The following is a 25133-nucleotide window of genomic DNA, read 5'->3' as shown; positions in this document are numbered from 1 at the left end:
TATAAATAAAAAGTTGATAATTTCTTACAAGGAAACGGACAGTCTGTAGCCTATAATTTTTGTCAGAAGTAGAGCAAAAACATCCAGTTGCGACTGCTATGAAATGGTCGTGCAATCGTAAGAAGCCCCGCAAGTATTGAGGGGTTAGTTGCCTTAATGTGGACTTCCGCATTCCTAAGTATAGCACATTCAGTGTTACACAACTTATACCATGCTATTTGAATATCCCGCCGAGAAGCAAGGCCGCAGCAAGGATCCCCGCGAATCTAGGGACTTTCGCAACAATCGTTTCTAACCTACAGAGAAGCCGACTCGAGTAAATTTTGTATGAAATATTGTCTTTGCCAGTTACTATTCAGAAGAAGTTATCGAGCGACATAAAAGTCTATCATGTTAAATCGATTTTGCGATTTTACAACCTCGCAGTCACCTCATTGATCATGGAAAACTGGCCCTGGATAAAGTTACTGCGATAATAATTCTTCGTTGGTGATACAGTGGCAATTTGATGTTACCTTTCTTTGAATATGCAATACCGTCGCATGACGCATGACATGTCCTTTTTAACGTGTCCTTGTTTTCGAGGGACACAACTGTCGGCGAACATGTGAAAGGCAGCGTATCTACCGCCAGGTAGCACGGTCGGCATCGCAGGATAGTGTCATGGCGCGACAACAATGACAGAAAGTGTGTTCCTCACCGACGAATCCGGTACTAAATTTAATATGTGGGGCGGTTTTCGTTGTAACAAGGGCTTCCTAATAGTGTTCCTGATTCATGTGATCGTCTTTCAATGTTACATATGTGAGTGTTGATCGAAAACCACGTACCTTCACGCATGTGAACGCAGTTATGCATGAAACTTGTTGTGCTGCGTGCTGCGCCTATTGCGCAAGCCGCCCGGGAATTTCAAACGCATCGTTCTCTTACCCTTAAATTCTCCTTCTCGAACTCTAGTTCTTCGTTCACTTAGTTTTATTCGTTTCTAGATTATCAGGAACAATTCAGATGGCAGGAGCTGAGAAATAAAATGGAGTCGATAATTATCGAGCAACGGGACGTATACGGATCGATAAACAGTATTATTAAATGGATAGAGGGCCATGGTGTACTTAATGGGAACATTACACCAGAACTTTTTGACAGACCAACTATCTACGCCATCACACCTACTTTCACTAGACCCGTGCAAAAAGCCGAGCTCACTAGGTTGCATCAAACCTTTTTACATGTATCGAACTTTCATTGGATCATCGTAGAAGATACAGAGATGAAGACAAAATTGGTAACCCGGTTCCTAGAGAACAGCGGCTTGATTTATACTCATCTGGCTGCGGCAACACCCCCTTCCTACAAGTTGGGCAGAAATGATCCGAATTGGAAGAAACCGCGAGGCGTCGAGCAACGAAACGCCGCATTGCACTGGCTTCGGGAAAATCGGAAAGTAACCGACAAGGGGATTGTATTTTTCGCTGACGACGATAATACGTATTCGATCAAGCTCTTCCGCGAGGTAAGAACATTAACCACCGAATGATCGGTCCAGTCACGGAAGCGTTATGTAACGCGTGTTGCAGATGGAGAAAATTCAAAAAGTCGGTGTATGGCCGGTGGGCTTGGTAGGTGGTCTGATGGTAGAGAAACCGATATGTGATAACGTTACGAACAAAGTGGTCGGTTTCAACGCGGCCTGGAAGCCGGATCGTCCATTTCCGTTAGACATGGCCGGGTTTGCAATTAATTTGCGCCTCTTGTTGGAACACAAAGAGGCAATGTTTTCTTATGATGTCGAGGGAGGATACCAGGAAAGCGAGATCCTGAGACAAATCGTTACGAGGGACGAATTGGAACCTCTAGCAGATTGCTGCACAAAGGTATAGTCAAAACAATTGTTTATGTAAAAAATTATTGACGCCATCTGTGACGAAGCGCTCAACTTGCCAGCTAAGTAACTTCCAAGTTCAACCGTAAGATGGCACTACGATGCTATTCTCTTCGAACCTTAGCGCCATTTCTTTGAAATATTGAAAATCGATTAATATCTTTTCGTTTAGTTCCTAACAATTCATTTACCTACTTAATAAACTGCTTTTCTGCACAGTATCTAAGAAGACAAAATGGGTTTAAAAAAACAGCGAGAATCTATTGTAACATGTATAAAATATGTTTCTTATATTCATTTGAGCACAATATCTTACAGAAAAAGTGCTTCTCAACAATAAAGCGAGGATTCAATGTTCCTTCAGATGATAGGAGTTGAAACATTCTCCTATGTGTAATGGCACTTTACAATGTTTGCACATGTAGGACGTCTCTTTTCGAATTTTGTTTAAATAACATACTTTACACCTTCGCCGTATCCGTTTCGAATTTCCCGGGATTTTGACTAGTTGGTGTTGTCTCAAATCGCCTGAAAATCTTTGCAACGAGTCGAAACGGGGAGTGCGCGTCGCAGAAGACGTTCCCGATGTAGAGGGGATGATATCGAGGTTAGATTCAAATCTCAACACCGTTTTGTCTTCGATCCAAGCCGTTGCAATACTTTCTAGAAATCCTTTGAACTTGAGCCTACTGTTACGGTTAATACTCTGGTAAACCTTGAAGGCATTGAACAAGCCACAGTTGAATAAGTACAACGCGACCCTTTTTGTCCATTTTCGACTTTTCCTAAAAATTGGGTAACACGCTATGTACCGATCCGCTCGATCCACCCCTTTCATGTGCTGATCGTAATCTATTATGCACTTTGGTTTTTGAATGTGCAAGCCAGTTTTACGGTTTATGATCCCAGTATTTATCACGTCAGAGTTATGTATAGTCGAAATCATGCGTATATCTTTCTTTTTGTCATTTTTCCACAATTGAATGAGCACCTCTCCTTGTCGTTTGAATCGGGTTTCGAACACATTTAATTTACTCTTTCTTAAACTCGAAGGTAGACCTTTATTTGCTCTTATTGTTCCACATACTTTAATTTTCTTTAAAAGTAATTGTTTTGCGATTTCAACGCTGTTGTAATAATTGTCCATGTAGATGTGATACCACATGTTAGAAACATTCAACACTAGTTCTGATATCGTACTCTCTAAGCTATTTCTAGTACCAGAATAGATATCAAAATTGCATACATAGCCTGTACTGGATTCGCATAACATCCTAATAAGAATACCATATTTTGTTATTTTAAACGGATTGTACACTTGAAAGTTCTGTCTTCCTCGCCAGGGTATAACGTCCTCCTCTAACAACAATTTTTGCATGGGTTTATAGATTTCGTTAAATTTCTGCTTAAAATGATCTATGATTGTCTGTACTTTAAATAAACGGTCAGCATTACTGGGCATGTTATTGTTATCAGAAAAATGCAAACAAGATAATATTTGGCGAAATCTATTACGGCTCATGACTTTAGAGAAAATTGGGGTTTCTATGATTGGGTTTGTGGACCAATAATCTATTAGTTTACCTTTCCTTACTAAACCCATTATGATAATTAAGCCGAACCATTTCTTTAATTCTGGTACAGTTAGGTCAGTCCACTTCCCAGTGCTTTTTGATGTTGTGTATTTGTGTGAGTTTTTCATATAATATTTATTAGTTTCTGTAACAATTGTATCAAATAGATCATCTGTGAAATATAACTTAGCAACTTGTTCTGCACTTTCCAAACAAGTTGGCAGAACTTTGATGCCTGGTGAACCTTCGAAAGGTTCATTGTGTCTAGGTGAATCATCATCGGACCAATCTAATGGATCATCGTCCTTTTCATCGGAGTCGCTAGATTGTGCTAGATTGTGCATTGGATGAGATCGTTTTCTATTGTACAATGGTGAATCTTCTAAATCACTGTCACTAAAGGAATTGAAGTCACTATCACTTAAAACATCACAGTTTTCATAATTACTCGGAACATCTGACAAACAATCTTCATAATTCTCCCATAAAAATGTTTCTTCTTCGTTAGCCATTTTCATTGAGCTTCACGCAGCCTGTAAAATTTGTATATAATTGAAAATTACATTTCTATCAAATCCAGTATGCGTATTAAAACAAATGTGAAATCTTCTACTGCGATGACGTTTTGAGAAACTGAATTTTCGGTTATGTTACATTTTGAATACAACCGAGAAGATAGTATTATCAATGTCCCCAATAGTGACAATAATAAGAAAGTTCAGAAATGAAATACATAGCTTCTGTTGCTTACCTATAGACTACGAAACGGAAGTATGAATGATAAAATTCTCGTCTGCTGCGAGTATAAAAAATAAAACTTGAATCGAAAATTCTTGCAAATACATAAATGACATTATGTAATACATAAATTCAATTGCAAAGTTTCAATAACAAAGTAAAATAAAAAATCTAAAACCTTGAAACGAAACAAATTTTCTTGGCAATTAACCAGTTGCGATACATATGACGCCATATCGCGTCATAGAACGTTAACGCCTATTATTATGGTTAGCTGGCTTAACGCCACATGGTGTCATTGAATATTAACGTACTAACACAGCACTTCGCACATTCTTAATTACTGGATAGCTTCGAAATGCAGTAGTAAACAATTTATTACGATGAGAAATAGTTATTGATAATAACAAATTAATACGTAACAAATAATATAAAAATGTGACGAAGAAATTAATTTTAGAATGAGTTGAAGGTATACTCCATTGTTGTCAAATTGATTAAAACATCTCTTATTCGACATCATTTGTTATGCATGTAAAATTTTTTGATTAACATGTAAATGTTTATTAGAATTAGTACGTGGCGCCATAGCATGGTATAACTGGAGTACTAATTAGCTAAAAACTTCGTCATTCGCCGTAGATGGCGCCATATAATCTTTTCACCATACGGTTACAGCGTGGAAATAAAATTTTGACTTTTGAAAGTATAAATTTTACACATAATTTACTAGGAAATAAAATAATAGTTATTATACGAGACAGAACGAACAAAATATTATCGAAATTTCTATTGAATGATTTAAACATTTGCTGTACAGTAGATCGAATATTATCAAAATACTTACTGTATTATAAAATTGGTGTCTATTCTAATTGAGTATTTGAATGGAGATTGTGGATGCTATTGACCTCTGTTTTTTAAAAAATTGTCTTTTTAATTGTTCGTAAAATTGATTTCAGGTATACGTGTGGCACACACGCACAGAGCCGCCTCAGCTAAAAGTCGAGCAACTCTTGATAAAGAAAGGTAAACCTTCGAACCTGGGAATCGAAGTTTGACGTTAATGTTACTACAGTTTGCCTACGTCCTTTTGCGATCGTTGCGAGGGCCTTACACACAGTGATGAAGCAGCGTACGCAAAAACAAACAAAATGGAACAGCGAATTTTCTACGTGTTTCTTATCATATGCTCCTGGCCATATACTCTTTCTCACGTCGCGAGAAAATGCAGTGCCATAACGCGTTAGTTGCTTATAGCTGCATATCTGATAATTAGGTTCTAGGCTATCTCCTCGATTACCCGCGCAATATGCCCGGTATATTGATATTACATATCTCCGAGTTTTTATGCGCCTGTTGGCTTAACAAGATCTTCTTTTTACAAGTTTGTAATACGTGTAAATCCTTCATTCTTGATGCGAATAAAAGAAACGAATCTCACGGACAGAGATATACGTGTGAACTGAAGCAGAGACGTGAATCATTGACCTTGAAAATGTTCATCATCCTTTATTAGTCGAGAGTACGTTTCTTTGACGCGTACAGAAAAAGCATACATAAAAAATATGCCTTACACCTACGAACTTTAATAATACCTCGTAATAATATTTATTTTTGTTTGCTTTCGTATTTTCTTTCCTTGTTCTTTCAACTGGAAGAGATGCGCAGTTAATACTTTTCATGGGAAGCTACGTGGGTTACGGGTTTTTTGGCAACGAATATAAAATAGCTAGATAAAACGTGACCTCTCCGGCTCGGACGGATCGCGAACGACCCGCCTCGAAGCCTCGAAATACTGGGTGTGACGATTACGAGACGAAAAACTCGCCGTTTCGTTTGTTGTTGTTCTTTCTTTTTTTTTTTTTGTTTGTTTTTCTCGTCGATATAATATATATTTTCTTGTGTATAATATGTACTTGTTGACTTACAAGCTAATAAGTACTATATATTTGGCAAAACTCTGTGTTTACGGGTACGTAAAAAAGCTACCTGTGCAGACAGTGCGTTCGCAAGCGAGGAGGCGATGATCTACAACTTTGAATTTCTCGTGTTTCATTTCTGTATGTATATGAGGGTGTGTGTGTGTGTTTCTGTGTGTATGCCGGCGTGTGTTTTAATTCGTAGGTACACATTGATCGTCTTAAATAAATATACACGCGATCGATTGCTCTTTCGGTCACTCTTCCGTCGCTTCTTTCTTCTTCTTCTTCCTTCTTCTTCTTGATCTTCTGCTTTTGCATTTCCATTGCGAACGCACCTTCCGATAATCGCATACAACGTCCTAAACTTACCGGACCCCCTCCTTAAACTTATCTTCGATACCTCTTAATGATTAGGAAAAACGTTTACAAGCATTTACAAAAACTTATCACATTTTAAACTGCGTTTTTCTCGAAAAGCCATCTTACACATTAGGACAGAACGTGGTATTTTTCCATAGTATCGAATATCGTAATATGTATATTTATATATATGTATATGGCAGCTTTCGATTGTTCAATTTGTCATTTTGCGTATGATCCTCGAACGGAAACGGGGGTAAACCAGCGAATCCATCCGAGACAAAAGGGGACGCTTGTGTGTGTGTGTGTATGTGTGAGCGTGTTTGTGTAACGAACGTTGAATTGTTGCCGCTGTATCTGATTACGCTATACATACAATATTCAGAGAGACTTTGAAAAATGTTACGCGGTGTACGCCGGCGTGTCGTCAGCGCGGCTCATCGTCGTGCAACAACCGTCTCCACTGAACACTCCCCTAATTCCCGTATCTTACAGTCTTTAGGTATACCTCCACGGTAGTCGCCTTCATGAATTCTACCCTGACGACACGACCAGCCAACCGGAATTCCATAGCAAAAGCTGCCCAAATTTTCGGTACACTTACCTCCTTACCTTACACAGTTAACTAACCGTTACATAAAACACTACTGTTAGAAACGTAAAAAATAGAGAGAAAAAGAGAGAGAGGGAAAACTATTAAATAAACAAACGAACATGAAATGGTTAGGGCTGCTCTTACGCGCGCGACGCTTCTGGCAGACATTTACATCGCAAAATGTACTAATTATCACGATTGAAAATGATCACACGGACAGAAGAACGGGGAACACACTTTTCGCTCGAGGAACGCAACTAATCACGCTAACCGCGCAGGAACGACACATGGCCGGGTACAGTGATGAGCGGCGCTGCTGTTAGTCGACTTTTTACCGCGTCTTTCGGCAGGCAACAACGAAACTGTCATTTCCGTCCGAGTCATCGTCAAGGAAACGCGAGCTAAAGTCGACCATGATCGTTGGCGATGACCGGCTCGTCTTCGTGAACATTTCGAGCTTAAATGAATCAGTCTTTGAAAGCAAGGTCGCGCGAAATCGAACAATAGTCAAATGAAATGTATATGGACCGTACAACATGGCTCCCGACCGAGTAAACGTCGACGAGTGGGCGAGAAGTCGAGGGAATATAACCTTCGAAAGAATATATACAGAGATCGAGGGTTCGCCAGAAATGGCGGAACCCCGTTTAGAGAGTGCGTGCGTGCTCCTCTCGCCCCGTTCCCGTTTCGCTTGAAGTTCGTTCACTCGAAACGAGACACGGGATCGGGGAACGTTGTCCTTTTGTTCATTTTCCTTACCGTCGTGTGCTGTGCGCACGACAACACAGTACTACCCAGCGTACTAGACTGCGATTAACTAGAGAGGGTGCCTCGAAGCAGCGATCACTAATTACCGACCAGCTTCTACCAATTTCGCGATAAATTTTGTACATTCTTCCTCCTCGTGTAAGCGATCTATCTAGGCTCCACCTTGCAATACTCGCTAAAAGTTACAATATTACATCGAGATAGAGCTCCTCTTTGCGCTAGGGGGGGACGACGACTTACGCGAGCGGGTACCCGACGTACCCGCCGTCACCGTAAATCGTCGTATCGTTTTCATATCTATGTTCCGTTTTACTCTGGCGATTACATTGACGAGGGACTTGGGGTTTCAGGACAGAGGATGGAAAGTGAAAGAGAGAGAGAGATAGGTTTCTGTTGCCGTTCTTCTTTTTCTTAAGGCTTTCCTTACCGTCGCGAAACAGCCGTGCAACTAACCCGGGTGATCTGACGAATCCTGCCGAAGAGTAGATTTTCTTGTCGCGTCCTCGGAGCAAGGACACGACCAGAATGTACGCGGTTTTCTTTTTTTTTTGTGAAGCAGTCGAATCCGATCCCTTGCGCTGTTCTACCGTACTCGAACGAGGGACGAAGTCGCGCTGGTTCGAATTTCCCGCCGAGTTGCGCGCGCGCGCCGCGGGAGAGATCCTGGCGCGAAACCTGCTCGAAACTCGCTGCGAACTTGAAACTGGGGATACGACGGCCAGCGTACTTCGTCGCAGTCCGGGAGCCGTTTCGTATCGATTCGAGAACACTTTCTTTTTTTACCAGAAACAGCGTTTCTACGGTTACGACTTACAATCTAGTACGCCGGAAGAATATCTAGACGGTCGAGTCCTTGCCGACGAAGCCGGTCTTCGAGACGGACCTTTTCCCGTCGAAGGTGATCGAGGTCTCCCGACGCAGGCCCGTGTCGATGATCGGCGTGATCTTCTTCTCCTCCTTCAGCGGCTCCTTCTCGTCTCTAAAACGTTTCAATCAGTGATTTAATTAATCGGGCAACAATCGGCGTACCGCCGCAGCATCGTTACGGTTATACTTTCTATTACTGGGCAGAAAAGAGCATGTCGACGGATGCGGCGCGTGGTGCAACATCGAATAATATGCATCAGGCATGCCATCACTCGTTAGTATCGTGTGGTTGCGGTTCGCGCCGCGGTGGATCGCTAAGTGCTCGCAAACACCAAGAAAATCGGATTTTGTCACTCTTTTTCTAGGAACTGAAGCGTTCCGATTTTATTTCAACTTCCATTGTGCAATCAAGGACACATACTCGCAAAGTAAAAATGGCAAAGAAGTACTATAGTTTCTGTAATTAGTAGATTTTGGAGGGTGTAACTAGAGAGGTAATGAGAGTGCCCACGCTCGGGGTTTTAGTGTCCCCACTTGTCTGCATCATCTTTTAGGCTGGATCAGAGCCTACATAGAAGAGTCTCTTTTAACATAGAAGTACTTTGGCATTATTTGGAATCCGCTACTAATGATGCAGGTAAGATGATGCAGGTTCTGGTCCAGGCTAAAAAGATGATGCAGGTTCTGGTCCAGGCTAAACATTAGTCTAGAGGGCAGCACTATACCGGGGACACTAAAATCCCGGGCATGAGCACTCTCATTTCCTCTCTTGTGTAACACATAAAACAGAAAGGAGTTTCAGAAGAATTTAAGTATACTGCTGTATCCTCCACAATGCTTCATAACTAGACTTTTGTTTTACTAAAGTTACTAGAATAAGAAAGTCATCTTCGCGGCTCTTAATTACATTCTAATACATACATATACTGCCTATTTCTTCTATATTCGTGTCTATAAACTTGTATAAGACCCTACACGTTTAAATAAAATAATGGACTTAACAAAAAGTTTGAAGGAAGGAACGTCTATTCAGACTTTCAGTTTACCGTGTTAAAAATTGAATAAACGTTGCCAATTTAGGCCACGAGCATTTAGCGAGTCCCCGCAGCGCTGAATTTCTCTCTCGTCGCGAATTTTCAAGGCAACGACCGTCGCGAAATGTCTGGAACTTTCGGAGTACATTCATAGGAGTGACAAGGTGAGCGTCGGAGTTTCTTAGACCGATATTTACACGGAAGTTGTATCGCGTTTCTTTCGTTTCAAGTCCCTTCTGAAGTATGCGAGGCTGAATCACCTGCGTCCGTGGATCGACGAGTTCGAACGGGACAGGATAAATTAGAGCGTGTTGGTGAGTGTGCTACGTAGTTAACGAGCAATTAATATCACTTCAGAGTGTTGATATGTCATGCAGCATAGCCAAAAGCACGGGCGGATAATGGGCGACAGTTTTATGCAGAGCCTCGCGGGGAGTGAGCATAGTGAACGGACAAGTGGTAGGTAAATGAAACATAATCGGATGCGACATTCGTTCACCCACCGAGTCGTCGTACTCGTGTGAGAAAATGGTTGGCGGTGGTAAGGCCGTTGTGTTAACTCAGATAACAGAAGGATCGGGTACCAGGAACGTGGATAAACAAGAACTCTGTCATGCTCTAATCCTGCTTTATCGACGACTCTGTTCCCATAGCCGCCATTTTGGAACGTATGGTGTCGACGCATGCATGGCACATCGAGATTCTAATTGCGTTGTTCAAAGCAGACGGGTTTTAGCAATCGGCGCATACACTATTTTTCAGAAATCGGTTTCTTTTCCAGGTGGATGTTAACAGTTGAAACTATGGGGACTAATTAGTCTAATATTTTAGTACTACCATGTACACTATAATCATCCCGTAAGCCGGGTCGTTTTTTAATGGTAACATATAGTGTAAAATAATAAGAACTACACTTCTCACATATAAACTTTATGATAAAGTTTTCAGAAAATTTCTTATTCAATTTTTGGCTCATTTATTAATCTTTTGATATTGAATGTTTTTGGTTCAGTCGATCTTGGTTAATCTTGGAAACCTGCTTTGTTACTTACAATATTGTTACGAATGACCTTTAGTTGTCTTCAAATGGAAAATATCGTTCTGAATGCTTCGTACGTACGCTTTAGAGACTGATAAGAGGATACTTCTTAAAAAATATAGACAGTTTATAAACATGGCGTTCGATATGAAACGACACGACTTAAGGGAGAACCTAACGTCAAATATTACAAATATATAGTGTTTTATTTTACTTTGCGCTATTCTACTGACACTATTGCATTCACTGTAGACACGATTCAGCTCTATTGGACGTTTACTATTTTTGGTTTCAATCTGTCCATGTCAAATAAAATATCGAACCTAGGCTTGCGTGGTTTATCGTAATACAATGTATAAACGTGACCTCGATCTGCCAATGCTTTCGTCCAGCACCGCGCTTCCGATATTCTAGGATATTTACCGGTACCGTGGGACCGGAGAAAAGGAGGCAAATCATACGGAAAAGAGAGGAGTTGTGAGAAAAAGAAAGAAAGAAAGAGGGGGGAGGAATAAAAGTCTGAGAGCATTAAATAAAAAATCTCATGCGAAGTAGAAAGCCGTGTCAGAGCCCCTTCGAGAGGGGCCATGCTTCTTACTGATTTCACTTATGTATCTCTCTTACATGGCAGTGTGTTTGACCAATCTAATGGTATTTTTTCCACTACCCGAGTCTTGGATGGCCGTGACCCCGGCGACATTGGCCATTTTTTGGTCGCAATACGGCAATGGAAACCGCCAACCGTAAAGACTACCGGTAAAGAAAAAAAAAAGAGAAAGATGCGAGAGGGTCAAAGTGTCTCCTAATGGCGGGCTAGATTCTGACCGGTTAACCGGACCATTTAACATCGGGGACACAACGCTACTCAGTTGTCTTGTTATTTTTTTCTCGTTCTTCATTTCCCTTTCCCCTCGGTTTTTCCAACGAGCAACAAAATGGTTTCTTTCGAACACCGAACGCCCGGAAATATCAGACCGGAGACAGACGCCCACCCGGTTCCGATTTATCGAGTGTCCATTAACCTCGGGGTTATAAAGGCTCCTTTATGAATGCCGCCGGCTATTAAACTCTCCGCGAGAGTACAAATTGATGAAAATGTGACTTCATTACCGTCCGACGATTTTACACGGACGAAAAATGACGCGGACGACGCGTGACGAACCAATCGAATTATTTACTTCATTTACAATATCTGCGAACAATATTTTATGACAGATTTTCTGCAATATTTGATTTTCAATGATCGAATTGTAACTCTGTTGTTCGCACAAGCGGAATCGTTAACTGCGCGTTGAAAGAGAAATGTTCACCTAACGCAATTCACGTTACTTTGTCAAATTTAAAATCTTAAGAGCCAAGGGTAGTCACGTGACTTTTGCGGAGTCAGCAGGTCGGTAACTGCTGTATAATTTCCGTTCGCAGCCTTCAATCACTGACTTAACTCAATTTTTCTGGTCACTCTCAGTGCTAGATTGAACCTTCCTCTTTCGAATCGGCCCTTTCCCAGCGAAAAATATTCTCGTATAAGGACGAAATGTTGAGGCACGCAAAACCATTTTTCGACTATTTTTGTCGGTAACGTAGTCACTCTACCTTATCGCGAATCTACGGAGTCTTGGTTCAAGAGGAAAAATGAATGTCTATGCAGTTCCTATGTCTTTCAGTGGACATGCACAAAATTTTTATGTTGCATATAGATCCATCCGCAGTCTACCAACGGACTGTCGAATGATTGTGTTTCGCGGAGACAGAAATAGATTCGCGAAACCGGAACCGGGTTTTCGCGGAGGCTCGACGGCGAATTAGCGGTGTGTTCACGTTCTAAGCTAATTGTCGTGTTAGTCACGGTGATCGCGGATTCTTTCAACGGCTGGAGAGTGAAAGAACAGAGACGAAAACGAAGTTCCATGATGGGGGAGCTAGGTTCGATGACACGGTAATGTAGCGCCAGACTTGCCAAAAGCACAATGTAAAATAGATGTGAATGTATATAAAGGAGAGTCGAGTAAAATTGTCTAGATACCGAGAGGGTGTAACATGTCAGAATATCAACGTGTGTGTGTGTGTGTGTGTGTCTGTTCGAACGGATCTGATCGAAACGGGTCTCACCTGCCGAGTTTCGCGTCTTCTTCGTCCACTGGTTTCCGGCGGGATCGTTCGCAAACGTAGTAAATAATTCCTGCAACAGACGCGCGCACAATGAAAATCTATGCGGAAAGAATTGCATTTTAAAATATTCAAGGGAAAGAAAGGTCGCCGGCCGCGTTAATCGGCGATCATAATTATTTCGCGTGACCGTTTCGCGTAAGTCCGCGGGCGCATGCCACAATTTCGCGCAAAGTCACATATGCGGCCGGCGATAAATCCGCGTTGCAATTTCACGAATTTATGCCGCGCAATTCCAGATAAGTTCGCGCTAGAGCTCCAAGTGAATACGCGATGCGGTTTTAGATAAACTCGCGTTGAAACGCCCGCTAAATTCGTTTCGCAATTTCGAATGAGTATTACATGGATATTTCGAGTGGATTTATTCGAAAATTTCGAGTGCGCGTCGCGCTCTCGAGTAAATTATTGCTGCGCGAGCCGCCGCGAGATAAACGTGTTGCGCGATGGCCGATTTATTTGCGGGAAGATTTATTTTCGCTGCGATTCCTTACCTGTCTTGTGGGCGCAACAGCAGATAATGTCGATCACGACGATGATAATGAACAGTACCGCGATCACGATACCGATGATGGCTGCGCTCGACATCAGCGGGCCTTGATGGTGGACCACGGTCGTTTCTACACCTTGAAGAACGAGAACAGCGCGTCAGAAAATCGTCGTGGCACGGAAACGCGCGTTGCAATCCGTTAGTGCAAAAGCAGTACTGAACGATGCTTGGTGATGCTTGGTCGATCGTCATCGTTACGAACGACGAAAACGTACTGGTAGGTTTCTTTCGTTATACGACACAATTTAAGAATCAATCTCATTGTTTTCGAGTAGAAAGTGTGCGACACTGCTTCATTTTATAGGCGAACGTAACTCATTTCTCAGCGTATCGAACGCCAGGACATATCGATCGAGTTTCTTCCGATACGAATGTGCAGTTCACGGATCAAGCATTCGCATACTTCTACGGGACTGAATCGGCCAACACCTTATGTCCTGAAGGCACTCCAAAGTACCATTTCCATTCGAATGCTGCGACAAACTAAATTCTTAAAACTATTCTTTTTAGGCTAATTGAGAGTACAACGTGCGCATTCATGGCCGTGTGACTGCAAAAGATGTTCGACAAAAAAAACGGAAAGAAAATGTTCTAGATAGAAATGGCAGTGTAACACAAAAATGAAACGATCCAGGAACATAAGGGGTCAAAGCTGGTTACCCGAGGGGGGTTCATCACCAAACACGTTACGCGGACGATTAATTTTAGTCTCCTGAAAAGAAACAAGATCGGCGGGGGGTTCTGGGGTTGTGCCAAAAATCCGTTTTCGTCAAAGCGTAGACACGTAAAGGAACCAAAAAAACAAACAAAAAAAAAATATTATATGTATATATAAGAGAAACAAGCCAAACCGAGTTACCAATATGATCAAGAACGGAAAACACAGAGAAAATAGATTAAAAATAAAAAAAAAAAGGAGAAAAATTCGTCTATAGTCGTAAGAAGCATTAATGATGAAGCATGTAAGTGGTTAAGGGTGACGTACCAAAACAAAAAAAGGGGGAGACAACGAACACAGAGATAGAAGAACATAAAACCAATGAAAGTAGTTTGATGGTGGTGTGCACAGTAACCAAGCGCGCGAACACAGTGAACGGAAGCGCGACAGAAGAGCATTTTTTTCGCACTATTCTGCCGTTTCGCGGATAGTAAAGGGTTTGGTGCTGAGAAGCTCAAGGAAGGGGGAAGAAAGCTCATTCGCTACCTTTCTCTCCCGAATGTTAGTCTCTACGCATCACTAATCTAAATGTGCTACCTCCACATAGAAAGCCTTTTCCACTGATTGCCTTTTACTCGCTCTCTTTCTTTCCTTCTTTCTCTCCCTCTCTCTCTCGCTCTCTCTCTCTTCCTCTCTCGCACGATCGCTCGCTCGCTCGCTCGCTCATTTTGCTTGAAGTCAACAGGGACTACTACGATATGTATACTTAGCAGAATTGTATGATACACATTACACCGGCCGTTCTCCTCTGATGTGCTGAGCATATTTACCGTTTCGTTTGGAGCATCTCGCAATCCTGTTTCTATACTTTTCGCTTTCTTTGCTTTGCCTGTCGAGACAGGTGAGAGCGGAAAATGAACGAGACGGCCGAGAAAGAAACCATCTCAAATTGATCCCTCCGTTACGCATTTCTCATTTTTCGGACCACGAACCCTTAACGCCCATTTCGCAAATTTCCGATCTGCGGTTGTCAGCAGCTTTTTTCACACGTACAGCAGATTGTTCTATTCTCCGATTTTAATTATCGGGGTCGTTAGTAATGCGGATTTTCATTCATATTTTTCAGAGATGAAGTTTGTATTTTTATATTTCTTTGCAGAAACAATCACGATTACTGTAATTCCATGGATTGCAAAGAATGAAGGAAAATATACGTGCAACACTAGTGGTTGCGATTATATTTTTGTACCTTCTGTTTCAAAAATATGAAAAATGTCACAAAAATATGGGCCATGTTTTTTCTACAATTTCAAAGTATTTTTTAGGATACATTCTCAACGCGAAAGGTTTTCACAATTTAATATTCTGTCTCTCACGAATAGAATGTTTCAAAGCAAACAGCGTCTAGTTTCATTTATAATAAACTTCCATCGTTCGGGGTAGTTCAACCTTGATTAGTAATTATAAAAATATTTCTTCGTTCAGAAATTAATAAGGAACTAAAAGAAAGGCTAAGTAGATTAAATGGAATTAATTTTTTAAAAGCATAATCTGATTTCCCACTGCAATTTTTATCATCCTGAGTCTATACGTATCACATTTTTATTTAATTATTTTTTATCCTTAATACGTAACAGCCCTACACTGGCTATGCTCCTTGTCTAGCCCACATACGCTCCTCAAATAAATGTGCACCACAGATTCTCTGTTAACATTCACCCCTTTCTGTTTTATATAATGATTTGACACAACGTTTCATATAATCATGTAACCCATTAGACACCTACATCAATTTATAACACAATTATGAAAACAAAGAAAGTCTCAGATAAGGGATGAATTCTCAGGAAACATGAAAGGGTCAATTCTCAAATATCTCTCAGAAACACTATTAACAATTGTCCAACAGGTGCAGCGGAACTGGTGTCGATAAAGACGGCGCGAGAACGTAAAAATTTCGAAAAATGCGCAGCTCGCACGAAAACCGGATATTTTCCAATAGAGTACATGTCGGAAATCTTGTCCAGCAAACTTCAATAATATTTCCCGATGCTGGACGTCAGGCTGGTTTCGAATTTCGTATTTATTCGCGCGGAATTATTCATTGTCTGCGCTCCATTTTTCCCTGCACCGAAAACGCCCCGTTTTTACCTTTTACTTTATCCGCGCGGAATCTCTCCATTTCTGGCTTTCACATTTTTCGGTGCGTAGTCTCGCGCCGCCTCCATTTTCGCTTTTCATGTTTCCCACGTTGAACCACCCCCTTTTCGCTGTCCACGCCTTTCCACCGGTTCGGCGGCTGCCCGATACGTTCGTGAAAATTGGTTACAACGTTCTTTGTTTCAAACATCTGCTGTGTTTCAGTCCTGGCGCGAGCGGTCCGCTCGTGTTGACTTAACCGTAGACACAATTTTCCTTTCCGGCCTTTGTTTACGCGAGCCCGTCCAATCATTACGTTCGCGCACGAGATTCCGAACGATCGGAATGTTAAAAAGATCCTTTCGGAGCGAATCCGCGCGAAGCGAGCGTTAAGGGATCGAGGATCTCTCGAAACAAACGGAAAACATAGCAGTGATCTGCTAGTGCCTCGATCGCGGACACGCAATTTGATGGTGGCTTCTCCGCCGGCGGTTTCAATTGGTCTGGTATTCCTTAAACACTCACATATACATGTATATTTCCGTACTGATATTTACAATAAGTGTCCCCGCAACGGCGGGCCGAAGAAAACTGCACGTTCACCCTCGTTAAATACGAATCGTTAGGCACTAAGGCTAGCACATAGTCCTTGCACGCGTGTAAATGTCGTCGCTCCCTATTGTATATAATAATAAGATCTATCTACCTCTATATGTATATTGTATATATATATATATATATATATATATACGTTTGTACATATACGTGTATATTGTATACAGATACAAGTGTTGCTCGAGTATACTCCACCGGAAATTACGCGAACGTCTTCGGGCCACGGATCTAGCAACGTGAAAACGTGCTCCGTGTCGTTGGAAATGAAAAAGTTCACGCAATGTTCCACCGGTTCCGTCGCTCTCCTTCTCTCGGGTCGCGCAATTTTGCTCCGGAAATCACTATAACACCACCTCGAAATATCACATACGAAACCTCTGCAGACCTCAAACGGAAAAATGATACTTCATTTTTACGCGAACGTAAGACTACAATTTTCGACCGATCAACATCGCAACTTTTCATCGCGTCAACGTACACAACTCTATCCGTTCTATCAAATTAAAAGTGTACAATAAAATGTCCACTCGCTGAAACTGCAATCTTCTACCGATCCACACAAAGAACGGACTTCTACCACTCCAACGCGTGAAGATAAAAACCACTTCCCAGGTATTAAAATGTAATTTCCACAGCGATGAAGTTCTTACCGACAGGAGAGATCCACATTATAACCGGAAGCGTAAGAACGAAGTCTTTACCCAAGTCCGTAGTTTCGCCTCTCAATTCCGAGCGGCCATTTTTACGGCGTCCGAGAGGCGCCTCGTTCGGATAATACGTTCCCCGTCGGTCTAATTGGGGCGGCACGAGCGGGGACGATCTCCGGTACAATTATGCGCGGAATAACCATAACCGTGGAACCATAAGTTTCCCCGAACGAACCGTGGAACATTGCGCGGATCCTATACGTGGCTCTCTGGCCGAGGGTTACGTTCGTTTTCGCATTCCGTTCTCGTTGAGTCGCGACTGTCGGATACACACGACGACGACGACAACGACGACGACGACGACGACGGTACACATTGGATGAAAAGGGGAAATAATATATAAGAAGAAGCTTTAATAAACGTCGAGGACGAAACGCTCTCGGAGGAGAAGGAAACCGTGTCTCTCTCTCTCTCTCTCCGCGATGGCTGCAATTGGCAGGATCGTGTCTCGGTTATTATCGTTATTATTGTACGCTGTTACGTGGTCAGGCGGCGACGTTGCTGCTACGGAAAAATGTCTTCTCGTTGGGGGAATAGAATTGAAAAATAACATCGGTGCGGAAAAACCGGGCGTAGAGAGAGAAAGAGAGCGGAGACTGGAAACGACCGCGAGCAGTACTATAACGAATATCAAGAAACGATTCCCCAGGCGCGGCAGGAATCGCGCATAATTAAGGAACGGCCGGTGAAAGAGTCGCTTTTTAGCTTTTAGCGGGAATAACTAGCCCGGGGAAAAATGTAGTCGGACCATTAACGTTCCGAAGCCGTTTTCGTTTCTCGTTTTTAATCCCGTCATTTTTACCCCGTTCGCACCGCCCCGCCCCGCCGCTTTTTCCGCCTCGAACGGACCGCGCGTTAAATTATTTATCCGAGGAACCTCCTCGCGAAATCGCGCCTCGTCGGTTCTGGATCGTCCCAGGTGACACGGGGATTAATTGGGCCAGGGGATGAATTGGCAGGAATGGAGGTAGCGAGTCGACGTTCGCGGGAACGAAACGGATCGTTCCGTTTGATTCATTCGGCCGCGGTCGGATCGTCCGGTTATTCGGGGCACAGGTGAAAACAAAGAACGTTAATTTCGTACTCGAGAATGGAACCTGGGAATAATTCCGCTCGAGGACCGTGCCTCTTGAAGCCGGGCGCTGAATTATTTTCTAGGCGTCGCCGCCGCCGCCGCCGCCGGTTTTTGTTGCCGCGCTTCAGCGGGGCAGTTGAATTACAGAAAAATGGATCGCGATAAATTTTGAGAGCATCGTTCCTGCGGAATTTATAGGGCAATTGGAATCGAACTGCGAACCGTGTTATTTAACACGTTGAGCCTCGCGACACCGTGGTATTTTATCGAACGTCGAATAGCAAGTAACATTTAAAGGGGAACGCTGTTGTTTATGTAGGATTTCTCGCGCTCGTCACGAATTCAGGAAGACGCTGCTCGAGCCACGATTGCGTTATCTTGCATTCCCCGTATGCACCGGCTAGAGAATTCGCGGCGAATGCCACGCGCCCCCCTCGAAAATAGATCTCCCAGGGTCCTCGACATTGCACTTGTGTGCACTTCATATCGCGGATGCCGTGCTCTTTCGCTCCTCCTCGTTAGGCCTGCTTGGCTTCGCGCTCGACACACCAGCGTCTTCTATTTATAACGGGGCCTCTGTTTCGAAATGGAGATGATTCCCCGAACGAGCTCACAGTCACGTGCTTCATTCCACGCCGGATGAAAGCGCCCGCACAGAGATACCTCGAGCTTTTCGTACATGAACGAACAAACATGCCGGTGGACTGTCGATGCTTGCGCGGGAAATCAGCCAGCAACGCGTCGGAGAAAAATTTAGACAAACTTGGAGGGAACTTTGAGCCCACGCTTAAATTCGACCTGATTTATAAGGCGCGGGTCAATTAGCTTATCCCTGGAGGAAATTTTAAACTCCAGCTCAATAGAAGCGTTATTCATTTTTGAAAAGTCGAATTCAAATCCTGTTCCTTTTATACTAATTATTGCGTGTGTACGTTTACTGCTTAAATATTAATGTCAGAGGAACAGAATTATAATTCGATTTTTAAAAAATTTGTGACACTTCTATTCAGCACATTATGTTAAGATTAAGCATTAAAGTAAACGTAGACACGCAATAAATACAAATTTTTCAACAGAAAATGTGCACTATTATTTTACATTAACTATGCACACTGGGGACAGATATTGAGAGAAGAGTAGCCTAATTTGTGCCTGTGCTTGTATGGAATCACTTGAGTCTTGAGAAAGAAAAATATTCGCAGTATTATTAATAGTATTAATCGATTAGGAATTACGTTTTCAGTCTACTTATAAAATTATAACGACCTAATTTATAGGACGCAAGTCAATTAGCTTATCCCCAGAGGAGATTTTAAACACCAGCTCAATAGAAGCGTTATTCATTTTGTAAAAGTCGAATTAAAATTCTGTTCCTCTGATATCAATTATTGCGTGTGTACGTTTACTGCTTAAATGTTAATACCAGAGGAACAGAACTATAATTCGACTTTTAAGAATTAAGTAACACTTATACTGAGCAAATTATGTTTAAATTAAGCATTAAAGTAAATGTAGACACTCAATAAATACAAATCCTATAAATTATAAAATAAATTTTCCATCTGCTTGGATTTAGCTATGTTCCTTGGATAAGAAAAATTTGTACGATGTTATTAATGACAATAATTGACTATCAAAGTGGGTTCAATTGATCCATGACTGCACTCTTCTGTTAACAATTTTATTTTCACGCCCAACAGATGAACGCATTAAAAATCGACAGTCCACGGTAAAAGAATTCCGGAAATCATTTCCCATCAGCTGGGATAACTCCGGCGAAATAATTCACGATCTTCATTTGCAAAATGGAGGGAACAGGATCCACGATCAAGATACACCCGCGCCCGTGCTTTCTTCCATGAATAACAAATTTCAGGAGAGTCCTCTGCGATTGCACGCGCGAGAGAGACAGGCGTAGATGAGCTTCTCATGAGCGGATCTCGCGCGGGCGTACAACAGCGATCCGCGTCGGGTTTGTCCCGCTGTTCGTATCCTACAAATCCGTAAGTAGTTACGAAGCGAGTTCTCCGGGCGGCAGCTTTCATCCAAGAGTTCATGTTCGGGGACTCTAGGCTCGGAAGAGCACAGAGCAAGAGCGGAGCGGAGCGGAGCAGAGCAGAGCAGAGCGAAGATCGCCTCTTGAGCAGCCCATTTGCATCTTCCTCGGAATTATCTCGTCGGCGCCGGTTCCCGATCTCCCGACCCAAGCAGTTTCGCGGCAGCCTCCGTTTTAAGTTGCAAAATTGCATCCTCCGTGAAAGAGCGCGGGTCAAAGAGACGCCGCGGGGGTGGGAACAGAGCCTCGCTATTATAAGTCCCAGGCGACGGTGCCGAGGCCTCGAGAGTCAATGCCAGAGCATTGATCACTTTTACAACATTATCTGCCTATTCACCGGCTATTCGGGTTTTCGAGGCCGTTTTTCCCACGAAATTTTCACGAACTCTTTTCTGGGAAAAATTATTCAACCTTCCGCGTTGGGATTTTGTACACGTATTTACTGATACTTGAAGTGAACGTGTGAGTTTTTAAAAGTAAAAATATTCGAAATTACTCGAGTTATATATTTTATTGTAGAGCATCTTTTCAAGAATACGCTTGCCACGATTCCGGCCTTTCTAACTAGAAAATGAAGTTTTTTATTAATCAGTATGAATGTACTCATGGTCCGAACAGAAAGAGACGAAAAATCTGGAAATGCCGGCATTTTGAAGCTTCATTACCGACTTTTTTAAATATTCCTTAGCCTCCAGGACGGTGAAAAAGAAAAATGAAAAAATTGACGGATATTTTAAATTTTGGCTTGTGCGATAGCGGGCTAGGTACCGAAGATTCTCTCGAAATTTCGAGTTTATTGGGTAACTAGAACTTGAGATGTCGTGGAAAACGGGTCGACAAAATGGTTCCGAGAAAACTTCAATTCTGCTGTTGAAGCAATAGACATTAAAAAGTTACGGAATAATGCCCGGTAGTTAGAGTGTTCATCCACCGGGGGATGGTCAAAACAACGAATTCCTTGAACTGTGTCGCATCTTCCTCGGAGTTATCTCGTCGTCGCCGATCTCCTGACCGAGGCAGTTTCGCGGCAGCCACCCGTTTTAAGTTGCAAAATTGCATCCCCCCGCGAAAGTGCGCGGGTCAAAGAGATTCTTCGGGGGGGGGGGGGGGAGGAGGAGAAGCTCCTGTCGCGGAGGAGTCTCGCTATTATAAGTTCGTGGCGATGGTACCGAGGCCTCGAGAGTTTTAATTGCGTTAGAGGCGGACCATTATCCCGGAGTTCCAGCGATTAATCTCGAAATCTGCTCTCCTCTGCACCGGCAGCCCCTCAGCCGAACGGGGGTTCGAGAGGCCAATGTAAACCCCGGCCGCCCAGAATAAACAGGACACCTCTTCAGGGGCGTCCGTTGTAAATCGAGCGAGTCGCATACCGGAATCCGATCGTTCTCTCGTTCAGAATCTTTGATTTACGTAACACTGAACTGTCCCGACCGACTCGAATAGCAGCCATATCGGAACACCGGCGATGACACTGCCGTCGAGTGTCCCACTCGAGGATGACCGAGTGTCGCGTTGATGAAAACGGGATGGTCGACTTTTTAATGTGACCGATTTGTTTGCCGGTCTTTCGAAACGGTCGTCGAGCGCTTTGTGCGCTTCGCATGATGTTTTTTTAGCTCGTTTGTCTCTTTTCTTGCTCGGCGGGATTTTTGTAAAGCGATTGGGAATACGGTTTCCCGTTTAATATGATTTTTCTGTTATCGATAGCGGATTTTATGCGTTTATCGCGAAATTGGGTACATTCAATACAGAACAGTTAAAGCAAGAATTGAAGACTATATTTATACCATTTCCAAGTAAATACTAAATCTATCAACACTAAACGTACCAATGCTGGTCAGAATAACAGGTCTGAATTTTTTTTCATTCACAATTCTTGAAATTATAAAGATGCTTTCATTGGAAATGATTGAACGAATGAGCCCTTTCCCAGCGAAAAATATTCTCACATAAGGACGAAAAGTTGTGGCACGTAAAACCATTCTTCTCCTATCTTTGTCGGTAACGTGGTCACTCTACCTTATCGCGGATCTACGGAATCTCTTTACTCAAGCATATACCACAATAAAAATCGCACAGACTTTAAATAAATCATTTCGTTTTTACTAGGCAACAAAGACCAGCTACATTTAGTGCTCGGTAAGTTTAGTGAAGAACTGCATTTTTTTCGACCCCTGTTCCTAGAAACTGATGCAGACAATTTTTGCTTTACATAAAGATCGATACTTAGATTTTCGTACAATGCTCACAAACGATGGACGGACTGCATTGTTGGTATTTAGTAAAAATACAAGAGTAGAAAAAGTATTAACATTATCTGGCAGGGGTGGTGCACACCGAATCGTCGGAATTTCCTCGACAAACGCAAAATCGCAAATGAGAAGTATCGCTTTGCACCAAGTGCCTAGTTCCCATGTTAACCAGAGATCTCCGCACCGTTCGAAAGCCACTCGAAGGAAACACGTTATCCTGTGAAATCGAGCATCTCCTGTGCATCAACGAACCTCGCCGTAAAATGGCACCGGTGCGAACACGGTCGGTTACCTCGCGTGAACACGGAAATGGCGAGTCGCAGTGTCCCTAGATCCCTGTCTCCGCATAACGTCTCCGGATTCGCGAACACGAGTGAAAAAGGAAGGGCCGTAGGGGGAGGATAGGGGGATGGAGGATCGGCGAGCAATTGCGAGCGTCGATTCTCATCCGAAAGCGATTTAACTTCGGCGAAATTACATTAGGACACGGTTGAATCGAATTCCGTTCGAACGGAGTCCCGTGGACGTTGCAGACGTGCTACAAATTAAGAGGACTCCGTCGGACGCGGGGGTAGCCGACGGAGGGGGTGAGTGGATCCTGCTAGGTTCGTTCCCTCTTGATTTCGCGGCGAAGTTCTCGTTCGCGGAGGCTCATAGATCGATTTGGAAAAGAATAGAGTGGTAGGAGAGGCTCGTCGAGGAGCAGGAACGATTCCCGGTTTCCCGACGCCATTGTCTCGCGCCGGTGCGAGACGCTTCACGCGCCGACGAGCACACGCTCTTTGCCAAAAGCAGCCTCGAAGGAAACGCTTCTCCCTTCCTATCTCTCTCTTTCTCTCTCTCTATTTTAGATCCTCGTACCGGAAGTCCGCGCGGGGCGAGTCACGCGATTACGGATCTGGATCCTCTAAAACCGGCGGGAATGATGGAGCATGATCGAACGGCGCAAACTCAGCCGACTCCCTTTCGAATCCCTTTCGAGAAACGGTCGTGTGCTTTTGCTTTGGCTGGCTTCTCTTTCATGCTCGACGCGGATGAACGCGATACTCTTTCTCCCCGGTCGATCGGAGACGTTCTAAATTGCTTTTCTTGGCACGAATTGCAAAACGCGGTATCGGGGAACGACAGCTTGGGGCCGCCTCGGGTTATTGATTCCGTCAACGGGAAATATTAATTCGAGACAGTGGAATATTTATTGGAGCACTCGGTGCCCAAGCTGCCCCCTTAAACCGGGCAGCCTGTGACCCAGAAAACAACGCCGGTGGAGCATTAACATTTTGTCCGAAAGGATCGCGACCGGCGAAATTAGTTTCGTTTTGCGCGCCGCTCGATTCTTTCGAATGGAAATGAATATCGTCGTGCGGCAAGGTGAATCCGTGCGAGCCTTGAGAAATCGCGAGAACGCCACGGGGCCTTTAAAGATCCGGCTGTGATGCGGATCGAGGGAACGCGCACGGAATCCGCCGGGAAGTTGGCGCAATTCCGTGGTTCCGCGGAACAGAAGGTTCATTGAAAACTGCTCAAAGGATCGAGCACGGGCTACAAACTACGTTTGTGCTCGGGGGAAGTCCCTTGACGTCGAATGAGGCTTCAACTTTCGGAAGTTCTGCGCGAAGTTAGGGTCTCGGATCCGACTTTGTTCTTAGGGCGGAATTGAGTGCCGGAACTGCGAGCACCGAAATTCGAGAATCCGAGAGAGAGCTACGGGACCGGGAACGGTTTTCCTGTTATCGATGTCTTATAAATCCCCCAATTAACAATGGAGAGGCCCCCCTTTCAACTGTCGGGCCATCCTCCGAGAGAAATTGTTATGTAAGGAGAGTTAGTAACGTGTGCAGAGATTTTCACGAGAGACGTTCACGAGAGCACAATGTTCCCTCGTTACGTGCTACCTAAGCGGGTGTGTCCCTGTGCGACACGCATCGAGGACACATTTTGAAAATGTTTTTCGGTAACGAAGAAATAAGCGTTCTCTCGTTGCATGCTACCTAATCGGGACCTTTTTGAGAATTCTCATCGGAACAGAGATCGTCGGGACCTCGGTCGAGGTGACACGTAACGACGGAGCACCGCGCAAGCGTTTCCGAACTTGTTCCAACAAAGATTTATTTGTCAATAATTACAAACGCAACGTCG

The 25133-nt window shown here is 43.3% G+C and overlaps 2 protein-coding genes across 4 annotated transcripts in view; one reads left to right on the top strand and one right to left on the bottom strand.

Annotated features, from left to right (window-relative positions):
• The first annotated feature begins 670 nt into the window (after positions 1-670).
• On the top strand, positions 671-5664 carry Glcat-i (Glucuronyltransferase I). Its single transcript, XM_076805484.1, has 4 exons — positions 671-804; positions 990-1513; positions 1578-1874; positions 5157-5664. The coding sequence occupies exons 1-4, from the start codon at positions 678-680 to the stop codon at positions 5253-5255; spliced, it is 1047 nt and encodes a 348-aa protein (XP_076661599.1). The 5' UTR covers positions 671-677; the 3' UTR covers positions 5256-5664.
• A 29-nt stretch (positions 5665-5693) lies between these two features.
• Positions 5694-25133, bottom strand: part of Fas2 (neural cell adhesion molecule fasciclin 2) — a 207186-nt gene continuing 187746 nt past the window's right edge. For 2 of the 3 annotated variants that reach the window (XM_076805460.1, XM_076805461.1), the window contains 4 exons: positions 13440-13571; positions 12892-12961; positions 11407-11532; positions 5694-8821 (listed from right to left, as the gene is read on the bottom strand). In XM_076805460.1, the coding sequence (XP_076661575.1) occupies positions 8680-8821; positions 11407-11532; positions 12892-12961; positions 13440-13571 (470 nt within the window). In that variant the 3' untranslated portion in view covers positions 5694-8679. The remainder of the gene's footprint in view (positions 8822-11406; positions 11533-12891; positions 12962-13439; positions 13572-25133) is intronic. The other variant, XM_076805462.1, reaches the window with a different exon arrangement.

Source organism: Halictus rubicundus, chromosome 2, assembly GCF_050948215.1.
Source record: "Halictus rubicundus isolate RS-2024b chromosome 2, iyHalRubi1_principal, whole genome shotgun sequence".
NCBI lineage: Eukaryota > Metazoa > Arthropoda > Insecta > Hymenoptera > Halictidae > Halictus > Halictus rubicundus.
Note: the sequence above shows the minus strand (reverse complement) of the source record. Positions and strands in the feature narration are given on the sequence as shown.

What these genes read in the sequence shown, in the direction of transcription:
- Glcat-i (XM_076805484.1), top strand. Translation starts at nt 678, where the DNA reads ATGACAGAAAGTGTGTTCCTCACCGACGAATCCGGTACTAAATTTAAT. An exon ending in CGTCTTTCAATGTTACATAT is followed by an intron (nt 805 to 989) that starts GTGAGTGTTGAT and finishes ATTCGTTTCTAG; the next exon opens with ATTATCAGGAACAATTCAGA. An exon ending in CGATCAAGCTCTTCCGCGAG is followed by an intron (nt 1,514 to 1,577) that starts GTAAGAACATTA and finishes CGCGTGTTGCAG; the next exon opens with ATGGAGAAAATTCAAAAAGT.